At 40.2% G+C, this 15,549-nt stretch overlaps 3 protein-coding genes across 4 annotated transcripts; 1 reads left to right on the top strand and 2 right to left on the bottom strand.

Annotated features, from left to right (window-relative positions):
- Nucleotides 1–182: 182 nt before the first annotated feature.
- On the bottom strand, nucleotides 183–8,359 carry LOC103696952 (ABC transporter B family member 9-like). Of its 2 annotated transcripts, XM_008778682.3 has the most exons (13): nucleotides 8,140–8,358; nucleotides 7,750–8,040; nucleotides 7,000–7,054; nucleotides 6,153–6,328; nucleotides 5,413–5,634; nucleotides 5,075–5,313; nucleotides 4,408–4,933; nucleotides 4,022–4,295; nucleotides 3,192–3,867; nucleotides 2,828–3,056; nucleotides 2,459–2,725; nucleotides 2,106–2,369; nucleotides 183–1,124 (listed from the first exon to the last, which is right to left on the bottom strand). In XM_008778682.3, the coding sequence occupies exons 2-13, from the start codon at nucleotides 7,972–7,974 to the stop codon at nucleotides 480–482; spliced, it is 3,798 nt and encodes a 1,265-aa protein (XP_008776904.2). In that variant the 5' UTR covers nucleotides 7,975–8,040; nucleotides 8,140–8,358; the 3' UTR covers nucleotides 183–479. The 2 variants fall into 2 exon arrangements, with proteins under 2 accessions (XP_008776904.2, XP_026656870.2); XM_026801069.2 differs by having other exon boundaries at nucleotides 2,828–3,867; nucleotides 8,140–8,359.
- A 3,877-nt stretch (nucleotides 8,360–12,236) lies between these two features.
- Nucleotides 12,237–14,956, top strand: LOC103696951. Its single transcript, XM_039128995.1, has 3 exons — nucleotides 12,237–13,203; nucleotides 14,475–14,519; nucleotides 14,609–14,956. Exons 1-3 carry the CDS (start codon nucleotides 12,348–12,350, stop codon nucleotides 14,728–14,730), a joined length of 1,023 nt encoding a protein of 340 aa, XP_038984923.1. The 5' UTR covers nucleotides 12,237–12,347; the 3' UTR covers nucleotides 14,731–14,956.
- A 156-nt stretch (nucleotides 14,957–15,112) lies between these two features.
- LOC120111722 (stigma-specific STIG1-like protein 1) lies at nucleotides 15,113–15,499 on the bottom strand. Its single transcript, XM_039129588.1, has one exon. It carries the CDS (start codon nucleotides 15,497–15,499, stop codon nucleotides 15,113–15,115), a length of 387 nt encoding a protein of 128 aa, XP_038985516.1.
- Between the last annotated feature and the right edge of the window lie 50 nt (nucleotides 15,500–15,549).

Genomic DNA, 15,549 nt, shown 5'->3' with positions numbered 1-15,549 from the left:
TATGCAAAAAAAAAAAACATCCGACATTTTGATCTAACCCTAGTTTGTCCATCCTTGGACCTGAATTGCCGGGATCGTAGAAGGCCTTACCTCTTTTAACTCAATTCTTGCTAACCTGCCCAACTATACCCATTTCAATTAATAGCAACACACACAATCAAAGCCAACCGGCCAGTGGATCATTATACTTGCGACAAATATCATCTGAATCTCATAGTAAAAAGAAGAATTCGAAACAAATTCAGTTTATCCTCTCTCAGAACTAACAATTTAACTACTAGACAACTTTTAAAGAACTTTCATCTACTCCTAGACTTGATATTCTGCAGTTCTTTGAAAGCTGTCGTTACCTTCTAATAAAATGGGTAGGTAACAGAACAAGACCGATGTGGATGCTGTTTGACAGAAGCTACTTTAAGAATAGAATCGAGAAAAAAGGTGTCTTGCATTGTTTTTCAACCTAGCACAGCCCTATCCTATCATGAAGAATTCGAATGAAGTGCAACAAGTGAAGCATATGCTCCACCAGGTATGTCCATCAGCGTCTCATGCCGTCCTTTCTCGGCAATCACACCATTCTTCACGACAGAAATTATATCAGCTCCCTTAATTGTTGATAACCGATGAGCTACAACAACAGTTGTCCTTCCAAACATCACTCTGTCCAGAGCTTCTTGGACAACTCGCTCGGATTCTGCATCCAAAGCGCTCGTTGCTTCATCAAGTAGAAGAATTCTAGGGTCCTTGAGGATTGCCCTTGCAATTGCTATGCGCTGCTTCTGCCCGCCTGATAGCTGCACCCCTCTTTCCCCAACATTGGTCTCATATCCTTCAGGAAGACTCGATATGAACTTATGCGCGTTTGCTGCTTCAGCAACTGCAATGATCTCCTCTTCAGGCACTTCCCCTTGCTTCCCATAAGCTATGTTGGCACGAATTGTGCCATTGAATAATACAGGCTCTTGGCCTACCAATCCCATCTGCTGTCTCAGCCAATTAATATTGAACTTTTGAATCTCGACTCCGTCTACCAAGATCCTACCAGAATCAGGGTCATAGAACCTTTCCAGCAGGCAGATAACCGTGGATTTTCCGCTGCCGCTTTCTCCAACGAGTGCAACACTCTGTGCAAGAAACTTAAGAGTGTAAGCATCAAGATAACGATATCTACGAACAATAATGACAGTGAAAAACAGCAGCAGGAATTTACTATGAGCAATCGACATATGACATGAACCCATACGAGTGCTTTTCAGAAATCCTGTTGGGTTCTTACAGGATCGGTTATTATTTTTGCTCATAGCAACCTAAGTTATTAGTGCACCTGGTTTGGTTTGGTTTTTGCAATGCACAAAACTTAGAGGTGAAGTGGGGGCAAAATCATATGGTGGTGGGCCTGGTGGTGGCAGATGTTTCAGGGAATCTGGCTGGACAGGAATGCAAGGATGCTCGGTGGACAGAGGCACATCAGTTTTCAAATTATTCATCCCACGTGGAAGAGGTTGCTCGAGGAGAGATTTTAAGTAGAAAAAAAGTATGCTCTTTTCTGAAGAAAAGCAAACCAGTTAGGCACAAAAAGCCATTGAGGCACTTTGCAGAAAAAAGAGAGGAAAAGAACCACTGAGGACTGTTCAGAACATTGTGATCTTTTTGGTCTTTCTAGCTGGTCGTTTGGATCCTGAACCACCCCTTGCCTTGGGCTAGGGTTCCCTGCTGTATGATTTTCATTATCTTGATAAAAATGGGTTAGACCTATTGTCTAACTATTTCAGAGGAAAAAAAAGGGGCGTGGGGAGTAGAAATTTTGCTTGCTAGCTTGCCATGCACAATATCATATCTTGCTAGTGGACTGACTCATGATGATTTGAAGAATGTAATAAATTACAACAATATATATAAGGAGGATCAAATATAGAAGATAAGAAATTAGGGGGAAAGTTTTGGGCAAGATCTCGAAATCTAATCAAGATTAGGGCATATTTTAAAAACATTAGGGCATATTTTAATAAAGAATAATGTAAATATTCTGATTTTTTCTGATTCAAAACTCTCTTCTCCATTGGAGAATTATGGTGGTTTAATAAATTTTAAACTTGATCGGATACCTTTCCAGAGGGAATTTTCAAGCACAAGTCTCTGAAGATCTGGACATGTGGACGAGTAGGATAGTTGAATCTGACATGTTGGAACTCAATTTGTCCCTTAACATTTGCTAACAATGTCCCCTCACTGGCGCTTGAATCAATCTTGGACTTACGATCAAGAATTGCAAAAATAGAAGCAGCTGAATCCTTAGCTTTATTGGTATCTGGACCAAGGGCACTTGACTGTGAAACTCCTTGGGCTGCCATTGTTAAAGCGAAGAAGACCTGCCATTTACAAAGAAGCATGTGAGCGCTAGGTAAATTCTTAAAGAGAATTAAAGACAACAAGAAGAAAAACCATGCAGCTGACTGACCCTGAATACACCGGTAAAGGATGCATTCCCGTTACGCACAAAAAGTGCTCCAACATAGAAACAAATAGCATATGTGCAATAGAGCACAAAGAATGAGAAACCTAAACCTAAGCCGCTTATAATTCCTCGTCGGATTCCACTTTTCAAAGGAGTTTCACATTTCTTTTCATAAGTATCCATGATTCTGTTTTCTGCACAGTAAGAAGCAACTGTCCGAATACTGCTGACTGCATCATTTGCCACTTGACTTGCTTCTTCATACATTACCTGCAAGAAATCTTACATTCACTTAATCGGTTTCCCCTTAAAATCCAATTGCACTTCTTTTACAAATAGTCATGGAAGCACACAAATAGAGTCAGGCAATACCTTGGCATCTGCACTGACACCCTGAAGTAACTTAACCTGAGCATATCCTTGCAAACTCAAGAAAGGTATCAAGACTAAAACTATGAGTGCAAGTTTCCAGTTTGCAACCATCGCTATCATAAACCCCGCGATAATAGTCGCTAAGTTCTGAATGATCAGTGACAAGGAATCCCCTACAAGACTTCGGATTGTTGAAGCATCCGCTGATAGCCTTGCCCCTATTGCCCCACTGAGGAAAAAAAGAAGATTGCAAATGATTATGTAGGGATACCAAAGATTGAGGCAAAGTGCAACATTTGAGTGGGAAAGAAATCTGACATTTAAATATGACAAAGAGAAATCTTTAAAAGAAAATGCCAAGAACCTGGAATTTTGAGGCTCATCAAACCAGCTGATCTCTTGGTGCACCACCCTCTCAAATGACAAGGAGCGTATACGCTCGATCAACTTCCCACCTGCCACTCCAAACAAAAAGTGTTGTACAGGCACTATAAGAAGTGAAATGCCTCCCAAAAGTACAAACATCAGTGTCCAAAATACAGCTTCTTTACGAAGTTTTTCTGGCGGTTTATAGAATATCTCGATGGCAACTGAGATTAACAGTCCAAACACCGGTAAAAGCACTCCATTACCGGCTGCAGCAATGGATCCTCCTAAAAGAACCGGTATCTCTGGCTTGTTCAGATAGGCCAGCCGTCTGAAAGATACTTGCTTGCCCACTTTATCAACATCGTCCTCTTTTACCTTGAGTTCATCTTCTAAAGGGCCATCCTCCTGGAATTCCAAAGAACCAATCAAACCAAGGGATACAGTGAAAGAATGCCTCCCGCTTCCGCCATGTGAGGAAGCTCTACTGATGGATCTCTTGAAGGAAAACTGACGACTCCCAGATATGAATGGAGACTTTGCTGCATCAGAACTTGAAAGTAACCTTCCCGAATCCTCTAAAGATGCTCTTTCAGCTTCTTTATTAGTCTCTTGCAGGCGTATGAGTTGAGAATAAGCCCCATCAGGGTGTTTGATCAACTCTGCATGCGAACCTGTTTCGCATAACATGCATTTAGTATTGAAGTTAGTTAAGTGTGCTTAGCTGTGTCATTCTTTTTTCTGTTTGACCTTCACTTATAATAGTGGATATGAATCAGTGGGGAAAAAAGAACAGAGAAAATCAAAAGAGACTGGCTTAGCACTTACCTTGCTCTACTAATTTTCCCCGATGCACAACTGATATGGTATCAGCATTTTTCACAGTGGTCAAGCGATGGGCAACAACTATGGTGGTCCTATCTACCATGATTCTCACCAATGCATCTTGAACTATTTTCTCAGATTCAGCATCCAATGCGCTTGTTGCTTCATCTAGAAGCAAGATCTTGGGGTTTTTCAGAATTGCTCTAGCGATTGCAATCCTCTGCTTCTGTCCACCAGAGAGTTGGGTTCCATGCTCACCAACCATTGTATCAAGTCCCTGCAGGAGATGACCATGTATCAAAATAATTAACCTTTTCAAACTAAAATGAAAACAGCAATGATAAAAGAAAAACAATTATGTAATAGAACGTGAAGCCATGTCTTTTTACCTCAGGCATCTTATCAATGAACTTGGCAGCGTTAGCAAGTTCAATTGCTCTGCTAATTTCTTCCTCTGTCGCACCTTCCTTTCCATAGGAAATATTCTCTTTAATGGTGGTCGTAAACAAGATCGGTTCTTGGCTAACAAGTCCAATTTTGTCCCTTATCCACCCGAGCCTCAGTTTCTTTAGGTTGACACCATCTATCAGCACTTCACCAGCTTGAGGATCATAGAATCTCTCTACCAAACTAATCACAGTTGACTTTCCACTGCCACTCTCTCCAACTAGAGCCATAGTTGTGCCACTTGGTACATGCAATGAGAAGCCATCAAATATCAGCTGATCAGGCCTTGCTGGGTAGCTGAAGTAAACATCCTTCAGGTCAATGTCACCCTTGATATCTTCTAACACAACACAGCTCATGTCAGAGGCATCAATCTCTGGTTTTCGATTGATTGTCTCGAACATTTTATATGCGGCGGCTTTCCCTGCTGCAAATGCACTCACAGATGGGGATGCCTGGCCTAGGGCTCTGTTGCAACACCAGTTTAAAAGATGAGATAAGTATCGACATCAATTTAAAAGATGAGATCATTATAATTAGAAATTCGGCTGTCGAAAGGATTGAACAGACACACGATTCTGAAACTATAATCAGTGAATTGTGACTTACATTCCACCAGTCATAATAGACATTATAACATTGATGACAGATCCACCAACATAGCCATGCCCAATTATCAACTTGGAACCATACCATATAGCTAACCCATACATGCAGAACACAATCAACAGAACAAAACCAATTCCTAGGCCAGAAGCAATTCCTTCTTGAACAGTAGATTTGTATGCATTTCTTATGAGCTCGTTGTACTTGTCAATGGCATGCTTCTCACCGGTGAAGGAAACAACCTAGAATATGTGTGGAGGAAAAGGAATTAAGAAAACATTCATAGACTGAAAGATTTCTTTTTTGGACATACGTGACATGTGACATATATGTACACTTACAGTCCTGATGGATCCAACTGTTTGTTCAACTACAGTTCCTGCTTCAGAATATGCCGCTTGTGCTCGGCTTGAGATTTTGGCCATCGTCATTGACAAGGCTGCGACAGCAATGACAATAGGAGGTATACCTGACAGCAATACAAGTGCCAGAAGCCAGCCAGAAGTGAACGCTACAATAAAGCCACCAAAGAAAGTTGCAACTAGTTGTAAGAACTTCCCAACCTGCAATTAGAAACAAAAAAAATCGGTAAAGGAAGATTTCAAGGGATTCATCTCATATCTAGCGAACAGAGAAGTTCTCATGATATTAACAAGACAGATTTTGCATAGGCCTAGAGATTTAAGTGTTTTTATGAGAAACCTACCAATTAATCTACATAGCAACTGTATTAATGCATATTTTAAATAAGTTTTAGGAAAATTTAGTTCTACATCTAGTTTGAATTGTTTTTGATGGTCATTCAAGAATGGGAAAAGAAATTTTGGTTTTAAAGACTGCTCTGGCTAAATTTCAGTAAGAACTGTTCAGAAGTAATTTATCATGCATAAAAATTTGGGTATCTTCTTTTTCATTCAGGAATCTTTACTAAAAGACAAGAAAAAGGTAACATGCACCCAACTCTCCCATGCCATGCAGAATGTAAGTCAGAACATATTTCATTTAAGAATTAAAAAAGATACATTTGGAGTTGCTTATATGTAAATTTTAGTAAATTTTCACTATGTCAATAATATCTCACCTTTTCACCAATAGCTTCTTGGATAAGTATGGTGTCCCCTGACATTCTTCCAATGACTTCCCCAGTTGCCGTCTCGTTATCAAAGAATGCAATATCCTGTCTCAATATGGTTTTGAGGTATAAACCACGAATTCGTGCCGCCTGTCTTTCTCCAGACACTGTCCAACATGACACCTCTGCCATGAAAAGTTCCCATTGTTGAGGCCCATAGTATGAAAACAAGGTTTTATACAACTATTTTGAGGCAGAATATATAACGATTTTAAAAAAATGATTAGTCAATCTGCAGCACATTTATCATCATAGCCACAAGCCCATAAGGCAGCATCTCTTTTGAGGAAACTATGTTTACAAGCTGACTACGAGAAAAGGAATCAATAGATATTAGTTAGACTACCTGCAATTCGCTTGCTCGAATATCTAAGACTACTAACTGGCACATGATTAATGATGTCACATGTATCTGTTTAGAACAGAATAGTTTGATAATCGGAGATGGGCTACAAAATGCAAAAAAGAATACCCGAGTGGTAAAACTATCCTAGCAACAATACTCAAAAAGCTGGCATCTGGCTGCTCACAGTGGCACCAGAATGGAGATTTTTGCTGCTCAAAATGATATGGCAATATCTATCTATACATCTATCTGTGTTTCTGTCTATCAATTTATTGCACAACCACGCCCCACGCATGCATAGTTGGAGACACAAACACCAATAATTCTTGCAACGTGCGAGTACAACCACATCAATCTAGATAAAATAAATGGCAAAGCACAGAAAAGGAGGAAAAATAGTGCATGGTATTGCAGCAATTAATTTATAATACTAAGTAACCATACACTTACGTAGAAAGGCAGCAACACCAGCCGCAACACCTAAATAGACAAACTTCAGAACCACCTGAAACAGAATTACAACCCAATTCAGATTAGAAAAAAAATTCATCGATGACAGTGCGACATGCTTGACAACATATTGGCATAATCAACTCAAGACTCCAAACATCGAGCAATAGTTACATCAGAATACCAAATATTTTCATATCCACACCAAAATCAAGGTGTTCCTTTTGAAAACTCAATTAAGAAGTAGAGATGCAAGAAAACCAAAAGAAAGAGAAAAAGATAGCTACTCACCAGTCCAGCATATATCATCTTTAATGAATCAAAATAACGAAATGAATTTTCTCCAACTGATCAAAAGATGAATCGACGATTTTTACGGCTAAAATCTTTTGGTAGGGGGAAAACAATTGAGACAGGATGCACCTCCAAGTAACATAGAAATGTCCGATCAAATGAAAACTAAGGATAACTACGAAAATCCGAGCAGCCAGAAGGTCATTTTTCAGAACTTTCGCAACACCAAAGAATCCCGGAAACATATCGCTGGTAGGATTTTTTTTTGGTCCTAAGGAGCTAAACTTCCAATCAGAAAATCAAGAAGGACGTGATTAATTTGTTCGCTTTAGAACTATAACCAATAGTTCTAATATTGTACAAATCATACACATATACATACATGCATACATCAAGAACTTATGAAGGAAGGATTGAGGAAAAAGGGCCGCGAGAACAGCGGGACAGGGCACCAACCTTGGACACCTTCTCGACGACCATGGCCCTGTTGTTTCCGCCGAACGCATCGACGAGCTCACCGAAAACGATAGTCATGATCGGCATCGCCACCCCGTTAAAAAGCGCCCCGATCGTGCCGAGCACCATCAACGCCACGTCTTTCCTGTCCGCAAAAGACAAGAGCTTGAAGAACGACACCGTCTCATCTCCTTTGCTCCTCTCACCGCTGCCGTCTCTCGCCATGCCTTCTCTTCTTGACTCCCCTCAACGTCCAGGTTATATTACACACTCATGGGTCTCCCGCTTCTCCTGCGACATCGTCACAAGGACAAAGCAATAAAGAAATAGAAAAGAGAGAGAGAAAAAAGAGGGATGGGTAAAAGAAATTAAAGAAGCCATTTCTTGTACCTCCTTTCTCTCTATATTTGTCTTGCTCAAAGAAATGGCAACGAGCGAGCGAGAGAAAGAGAGAGAGAGAGAGAGGCGTGGGATTTTCTTTGAAATGACGAGCAGAAAGGGAAGGAGGAGAGGGAGAGGCCGGTTCGAGTGGCATATATACGGCCGGGGAGAGGCGGTCGATACTCGAGACGTGGAGGGGATCGTGCCGGGCAGAGGAGGAGGCGCGAGGGACCGGCGGACGAAGTAACTGCGCGGAGATATCGCATACGAGGAGACGCATGGGAAGTCCCCCGACTCCCCTGCTTCTAGAAGACCCGGCCAGCTGGCAGCTAACCTATCATCAAACATGCCCTTTTGGCAAATGAACATGCTCCGTGCGATGCTTTGCGAACTGTGGAATAGAGCGGGGGCCACCATTTATATTTGGACGGAATCTCTCTATTTTAAGAACAAGTTAAGTTCCTCCTACCCCCAATTTGTTAGGTTCCTCCTACCCCCCTTCTATTGCTCTGTGTTAATTTTATTCGTATTTACCTAGAGGATATTCTTTCTAGAGGTGGCAAATGCATGAGATAAATTTAAAATCTGTTAATCGGAATGCAATCCGTCGAGTCAAAATTGCAGATCCAAATCTAATCATTTCATTCAATAGGTAATCTAACCTGATTTATGACAGATTTAAATGAAGTTAGATCGATTAAATGATTAAGCATTGCCATCCCTAATTCTTTCATTGATTGTTAGTGAAGATCTCTTCCTCCACTTGCATAAAAAAAAAAAAAAAATTGTGCAAATTGGAGAGCATCCTTATTCAAAATAAATCAGTAAAAATGTGTAATTTACGTGATGCAATATAGTATTGCGGAGAATGGCTCTTCCAAATTCTGATTTTATAATACAATAGATTTTTGAGGGTTTGATGGAAGTAATTAGATAGCGCATATTAGCTCGAAATTTGCATGGCTGTATATTTATGCATGCATAGAGTGAAAGACATGCTTCTTGTTGAGCAAACTTTACTCCTATAATTTCTAGCAATTTGAGCAATGCATCATGAGGACTATATAAATGGTATGCTTTTGATTCACGCCATCTAGAACATACAAAAAATGTAAATATTCTTTCAACAATAACTTCTGCTCTGATTTTTGGTGAATTTGTCATACAAACTTATTACTTACTTAAGAAAGACTCCTGAAATTCCAATCGCCAATGCCGGCATGCCTTTGTCATGAGAAGAGTGAAAATATTATGCTCTTATGTTCTATTATTTGAACATTCGAAAGCATAGGCTACTTCACAATTTCCGGAATTCCTAATCCCTGCGCTCAGAATCATTTTTTGAAGCACGAGACTCTGGTTAGAATGAGAGTTGAAATGGCTTTTGTGGTTCTCGCTCCATGGATGGAATGTTTGCAACCGTTTCACATTACCACCTATCCATCAGGCTGGCGTGTTGTTTACGGCACGATTCCATCAAGTTAAAGCAATCAAACAGTGCCCAAATACTCAACCAAACCTGCCGAGGCAAGCTTCGAAACTGACGTAACTCTGTACCAAATATTAGGCTCGATCTCATCCGCTTAGCTCAAGCCCATGCCCAAGCTTGCAATTGTAATCCAAAGGGCATACCTTCTGAATTGAGATCTGTGGCTCTCGAAGGCTTTGGGGCCGATTTGGATGGTTGCATACGTTTGATTGGATAAGGCCCAATTCAATAAGAGAGAAGAATAGGAGAGAGAGCTAAAAATTGAATGGTCTGGGACTATCCGGAGTTCCCAATCCTTGGAAAATTATGAATATTTCTTTCATTTGAAAGGTAAGTTTTTACTTACCAAAAGAAAGGGTAAGCTATCTACTATAGATCGTTGGAGATCCAGGTTTCTCATTATGGTTAATTGCTCTTTATTACATACCTTATCAAGCTCTTGTTTGTTTAGCCATAAATAGATCAAATCCTTATCTTGTCGCCGGATAAAAAACTCTTGCCATCTAAACAGGGCTTTGAAGGATATTTGGACGCATGGATAACTAATCTATATATACAAATAGCATAAGAAAGAGTATTTTATGAACAAAAAAATAGTGCTACTTTACCCGGCTGATGAAAAACCAATTTACCCATAGGTGGGTAAGTGTCTCACTCATTTCATGAATCAATGCTGCCAATAAAAAACTAACTTACCAATCTCTCTCCTTTTTTTTAAAGAAAGCTTGAGAATAAGAGCAACTTTTCTGTATGATTATTTGTACGCCAAATGTATTATCTAACAATTTCCCACAAAGTCATGACGAGACAAGAAATATCCCATTTCTAAAGCTCCCCCTTCATCCTCTTGCTTGGGTCCTTAATGCTTTCTCGTAAGTGTTATTTATACAAAAAGCTTCTTAATAATGGCAATCTTCTCGCATGACATAACCCCCTGTAGGATTATTGTTTATCATTGTAATAAATAATGGCCATTATATGCTCTGTCAATAATTGATTGAATCTTTGGCATTGAAGGTTATTAGCTATTATAATAAGAAATATTAGGAACAATGGAATAATCAACTCAAGCAGCTCATATTCACAAAATAGTGGCTATTATTAATTGAATATTATTCTGAACTTTTTATTTGTAGTATAAACATTTTTTTCCAATCTAGTACGGAGACTTGAAATTAAAATAGTAATTTTGCAAAATCTGGGTGTCCCTGTCAGATAAAGAAGTGCATGTGTTCAGAACTTCAGACTCGGACTGGGCAAGAAGGAGCAAGATCATGGCACCCTCATCAGCACTAAAGAATTTGGAGGTGTGAAAACACTAGTGTAGTATATTCTTGAATCAAATGACTGTCTCAATCTTCATATTTTGTAAAGGTGGAGAAAATTTTTAGTCATGAAACTTAAGACTTCAAAACCAAGTAAAATTCTATCTCTCACGAGAATATAGTAGGAATTGAAGGTTATGTTATCTCCTTCTCATAATAATCGATGCATGAGCCTACACAGAAGTCCAGGATGCAAATGGGCTGGGACAAGATTAGTCCAAGCCAACCCGCTGGAACTTTGCTGGGCCCAGCCCTGCGTGACCCAACTGCAGCCTGCCTATTTCAAACCTGTTTGATTCGGCAATAGAACCGGGCCCAAACAGGCTCGGCTCTAGCCGGTTTGAAATCTGACGGTGCATAATTATATTATGGGCTTTTTGCATGAATACCTTCCTACATATCGAATTTTGCATGAATATCTTTTCAAAAATTATATTTGCATATATATCCTCGTAAAACACTTGTTTTGCTATTTTGCTTTTTTTTATTTTTGTTTTTACATGTGTACCCATGCTATCTAACGACGTTAAAAAATTAACGGTTTCAAATTAAAATGACTAAAATACCCTTAATGGGAAGACATGTAAATAGATCGCGATCCTGATAGCAGGAAAGAAGACAGAGACAATAGCGTAATTTTAAAATTTTATTTTATTTTTAATTAATATAAATATGCTTTTTCTTAATACTATTAGAACAACCGTTATATTATGGGTACTTGTACAATAACAGAGTTTGATGAGGGTATACATGCAAATATCAATTTTGGAAGGGTATTCATGCAAAATCCGATATTTAGAAGGGTATCCATGAAAAAATTCGGGTCTGTTATAAATAAAGATATTAATCAAATTTGTTATAAATTAATATAGATTATGTAGAATAGAATGCATTATAACTACAAAATTAAGATAGCATCGGGGTTATTACTCAATTATATGAATAAAATCTTTAAAAAAATTTCAATTCGCACTGACTCTCTCAAACAAGCTATTCATGGCTCAGCTCGAAATTAAAATAGAAGCCCGTATTTCACTATTTATGCTATATGATATATGCCATGCATTCTACATGCATGCACCGATAGATACTAGTGGGCCGGGCCAATGTTAGGCCGCGTAAGGGTTTGTTCGAAGCTGGGGTCGCAAATCCCGACCCGGCGCTACCATTGGGCCCGAATATGACTTGGGCTAACTCTTTTGTCGGTGTCGTACTGGCTCGTGAACGCGACACCCCCCGGCCCGACCCATTTCACCTCCGAACTCAAAACAACCGAAAGCAAAAGCAAAAGCAAAAGCAAAAGCGAAAGCAAAAGAGAGTAGAGAACCTCACTCACTGTTTATCACCTCCTTTGCTTCTTTAGCTCCATCATTCTTCCATCTAAACCAAAACCTCCTTCCCAAATGGATTCCCTCCCCTCCTCATTCCTCACCACCACCATTCTCCTCTCCATCTTCATCTCTCTCTCCTCCGCCCAGTCCCACCTCTGCCGCACCTCTTGCGGCGTCATCCCCATCCGCTACCCCCTCGGCATCGACGACGGCTGCGGCAGCCCCTACTACCGCAGAATGCTCGTCTGCACCAACTCCTCCCGCCTCATCCTCCGCACCCCGTCGGGCAACTACCCGGTCGCCGCCATCGACTACGCCGACCCCCACCTCCTCGTCACCGACCCCTCCATGTGGAGCTGCCCCTCCAACAACAACTTCTACGGCGACGACAACGACGAGGAGGAGGAGAATGCCGTTTTCCGCCGCCCGGTCACTCCCTTCAGCCTCGACACCAGCACTCGCTTCTCTCTCTCCCCCAGGAACGACTATCTCTTCTTCAACTGCAGCGAGGACTCGGTCATCATCCAGCCGAAGCCGAGCTTCTGCGACCGGTTCCCCGACCGCTGCGACTCGGCCTGCGACAGCGCCGGGTATCTGTGCCGCAACTTGCCGGTGTGTCCGAACGCTCTGGTGGAGACCAGGACCAGCTGCTGCTCTTACTATCCCAAGGCTTCGGAGTCGCTGAGGCTGATGCTGAAGCACTGTGCGTCGTATACTAGCGTGTACTGGAGGACCGTGGGAGCGAGCTTTCCGCCGTATGATCAGGTGCCGGAGTATGGGATTCGGGTGGATTTCGAGATCCCGGTCACCACTCGGTGTCTCCAGTGCCGCGATAGAGCGAGGGGTAGGGGAACGTGTGGGTTCGATACCGAATCGCGGAGTTTTCTTTGCCTTTGTGATGAAGGGAATGTCACTACTTACTGTACCGGTTAGTCCCTCTCTCCTGCTCGCTGTATGTTCCCGATCCGTACATTATATTATTATGTCATATAATCGCACATCTACTAGATTATGTTGATCTTTAGGGTTTTACGAGAAATAAATTATAGATCACTCAATGATATTAATAACTCCAATGATATTAGAACTGGGAAAGCACGGATTCGTGATCTCTGAAGCATCTAAGGAAAATATAATATAGAAGAAAGAAAGCTGTAAAGCTAAATGCGCTTCTTCTTTTGGACGTGGTAACTGGGCCGTACTTCGAGGTATCAATGCATTTTTCTTTTTCTTCTATCACAATTTTAGAATCTTTTGACGCCAAGATATATATATATATATATATATATATATATATATATATATATATATATATATATATACAAACTATAGAGCAAACGTTTACCTTATATATATATATATATATATATATATATATATATATATTGCATTTCACGTGTAGTAATGATTTATCGATGCACGGATTTGTTAAATAAGAATAAAGAATCATTTCAGTGACCAAATAATTCCCATAAAAAAAATGAAGAATTGTATGCATGGAGAGAAAAATTGCTCCAGTTGCACCATTAAAAAGTAGGTTATGGAGAATGTCCTGATGATCATCATGTAATCCATCTTTGTGATTAAAACCGACCTAATGGCTTATGAGTAAATTCGCCAATGTATGACATGATAGCGGACGGCTGTAATTGAAAATTTTAATTGGATTCTTTGGCATCTAGTTAAATTGATCGCTAGTTTTATAGTGTTTCTCTAGCGCACGGTTCTGCCTTTGATAAGTTGCTCCCAACATATGTAATACTAAGTTCGGGCACTGTTTTAAGCATGTAGTTGATTTGATATGTCATGGTTAATTTTAGTTGGTCATATTCTCAATCGTAATGTTCTATGTAGCATTAAAATTTCTAGATCCTCAAAATTTCTGACCAAAATTAAAAAGACTATGGATAATTTTAGCCTATAGCTATTTTTGTTCTTTTTTGGTAAGAGCCTATATCCGCTTATTCATAATACATGTAACTTGTCGCATTTTTATCCCAATCCACTCGAAGATGATTTTCTTTTCACAGGAAAAAAGAAAATTTTCAATTATTATTCTATATAAGTTGTTAGGTTATCAGTAAGCCAGTAAAATAGATTAAGAAGATTTGTGCCAAAAAATACTAAAGAAGACATGGACGCTGGATTTGCCTACTTTGTATCAACCGTGTTCATAATCCTATATATGCATACGTGCAGATGGTGACTCTTCAAGGCATAAAGTATCTGCTGGAGTTATAGCCGGTAAGGACTCCTTGTATATACCCAGACATTATATTCATTTTTATTTTTTTAATCACCCTACATGCATGATAACATTGATATTACTGCAGGAACTACCGTATTTTCAATTGGTGCGGTGGGTGTTGGAGCTCTTGTGTGGTATCTAAGGAAGATGAGAAAAAACAAAATCGTGACATGTGGGGTTCAGAGCAATGAAAATAGGCTCTTTTGATCGGCTACTTCATGATTTCTTTTCCCCTTAAAGCTAGATATCTTGCGTGATAAATAATACTTAAGTGGTGCTTGGCCATAAGCGTGTTTTGATATTTGAAAGAAACGCAAGAAGATAATTTTGGAAAGAGAGATGTATAAACACGTATGGTGTTCTGCTAAACGAAAAGAAACGGTGTTCTTTCTTATTTGAATATCAATATTATCATATGTATCTATTCCCATCATTCAGCCTACATGGCTGCTATATATATATGGTTACATGCATGAAATAACAAACATGGTGATTAACAAATACAAGCCTTGTATAGTTACGTACATATATACGAAATATATAAAGTGCACATCATAGACATGTATGAAACTCCGAGCCAAGCAATCAACTAAGCATAGTTGCACATCCCGTAGTTGCAGAAGCCACCTTGCTTGCACTTGTTCTTGCACGCCCCGCAGTTCCTGAGGTCATACAGCACATTGACGCATTGGCCACTGCAGCACGTCTGCCCATATCCGCACCTCCTCCCGCACCATCCGCAGTTCTGGTTGTCTTTCATCACGTTCACGCATTTCTTCTTGCAGCACTCCCGGCCCGGGCTTCCTCTGGCGTAGCAAATCCTCGGGTATTTATCGCATGTCATGGAGGCTTTTGGATTGGATTGGGCTAGCAAACGACTCACTCCCCTCAACGACGGAGAGACCTCTTCATTGGTTAAGTGCTCCTCCACTTCACTGGGAGCAATTGGTGAGGCAAGGGAAGTGGCCAAGGCCATGGCTAATGCCATGATGACTAAAACCCTGGCAGTCATTTTCATTGGAAGGC

The sequence above is a fragment of the Phoenix dactylifera genome, chromosome 8 (assembly GCF_009389715.1).
Source record: "Phoenix dactylifera cultivar Barhee BC4 chromosome 8, palm_55x_up_171113_PBpolish2nd_filt_p, whole genome shotgun sequence".
Taxonomy (NCBI): domain Eukaryota; kingdom Viridiplantae; phylum Streptophyta; class Magnoliopsida; order Arecales; family Arecaceae; genus Phoenix; species Phoenix dactylifera.
Note: the sequence above shows the minus strand (reverse complement) of the source record. Positions and strands in the feature narration are given on the sequence as shown.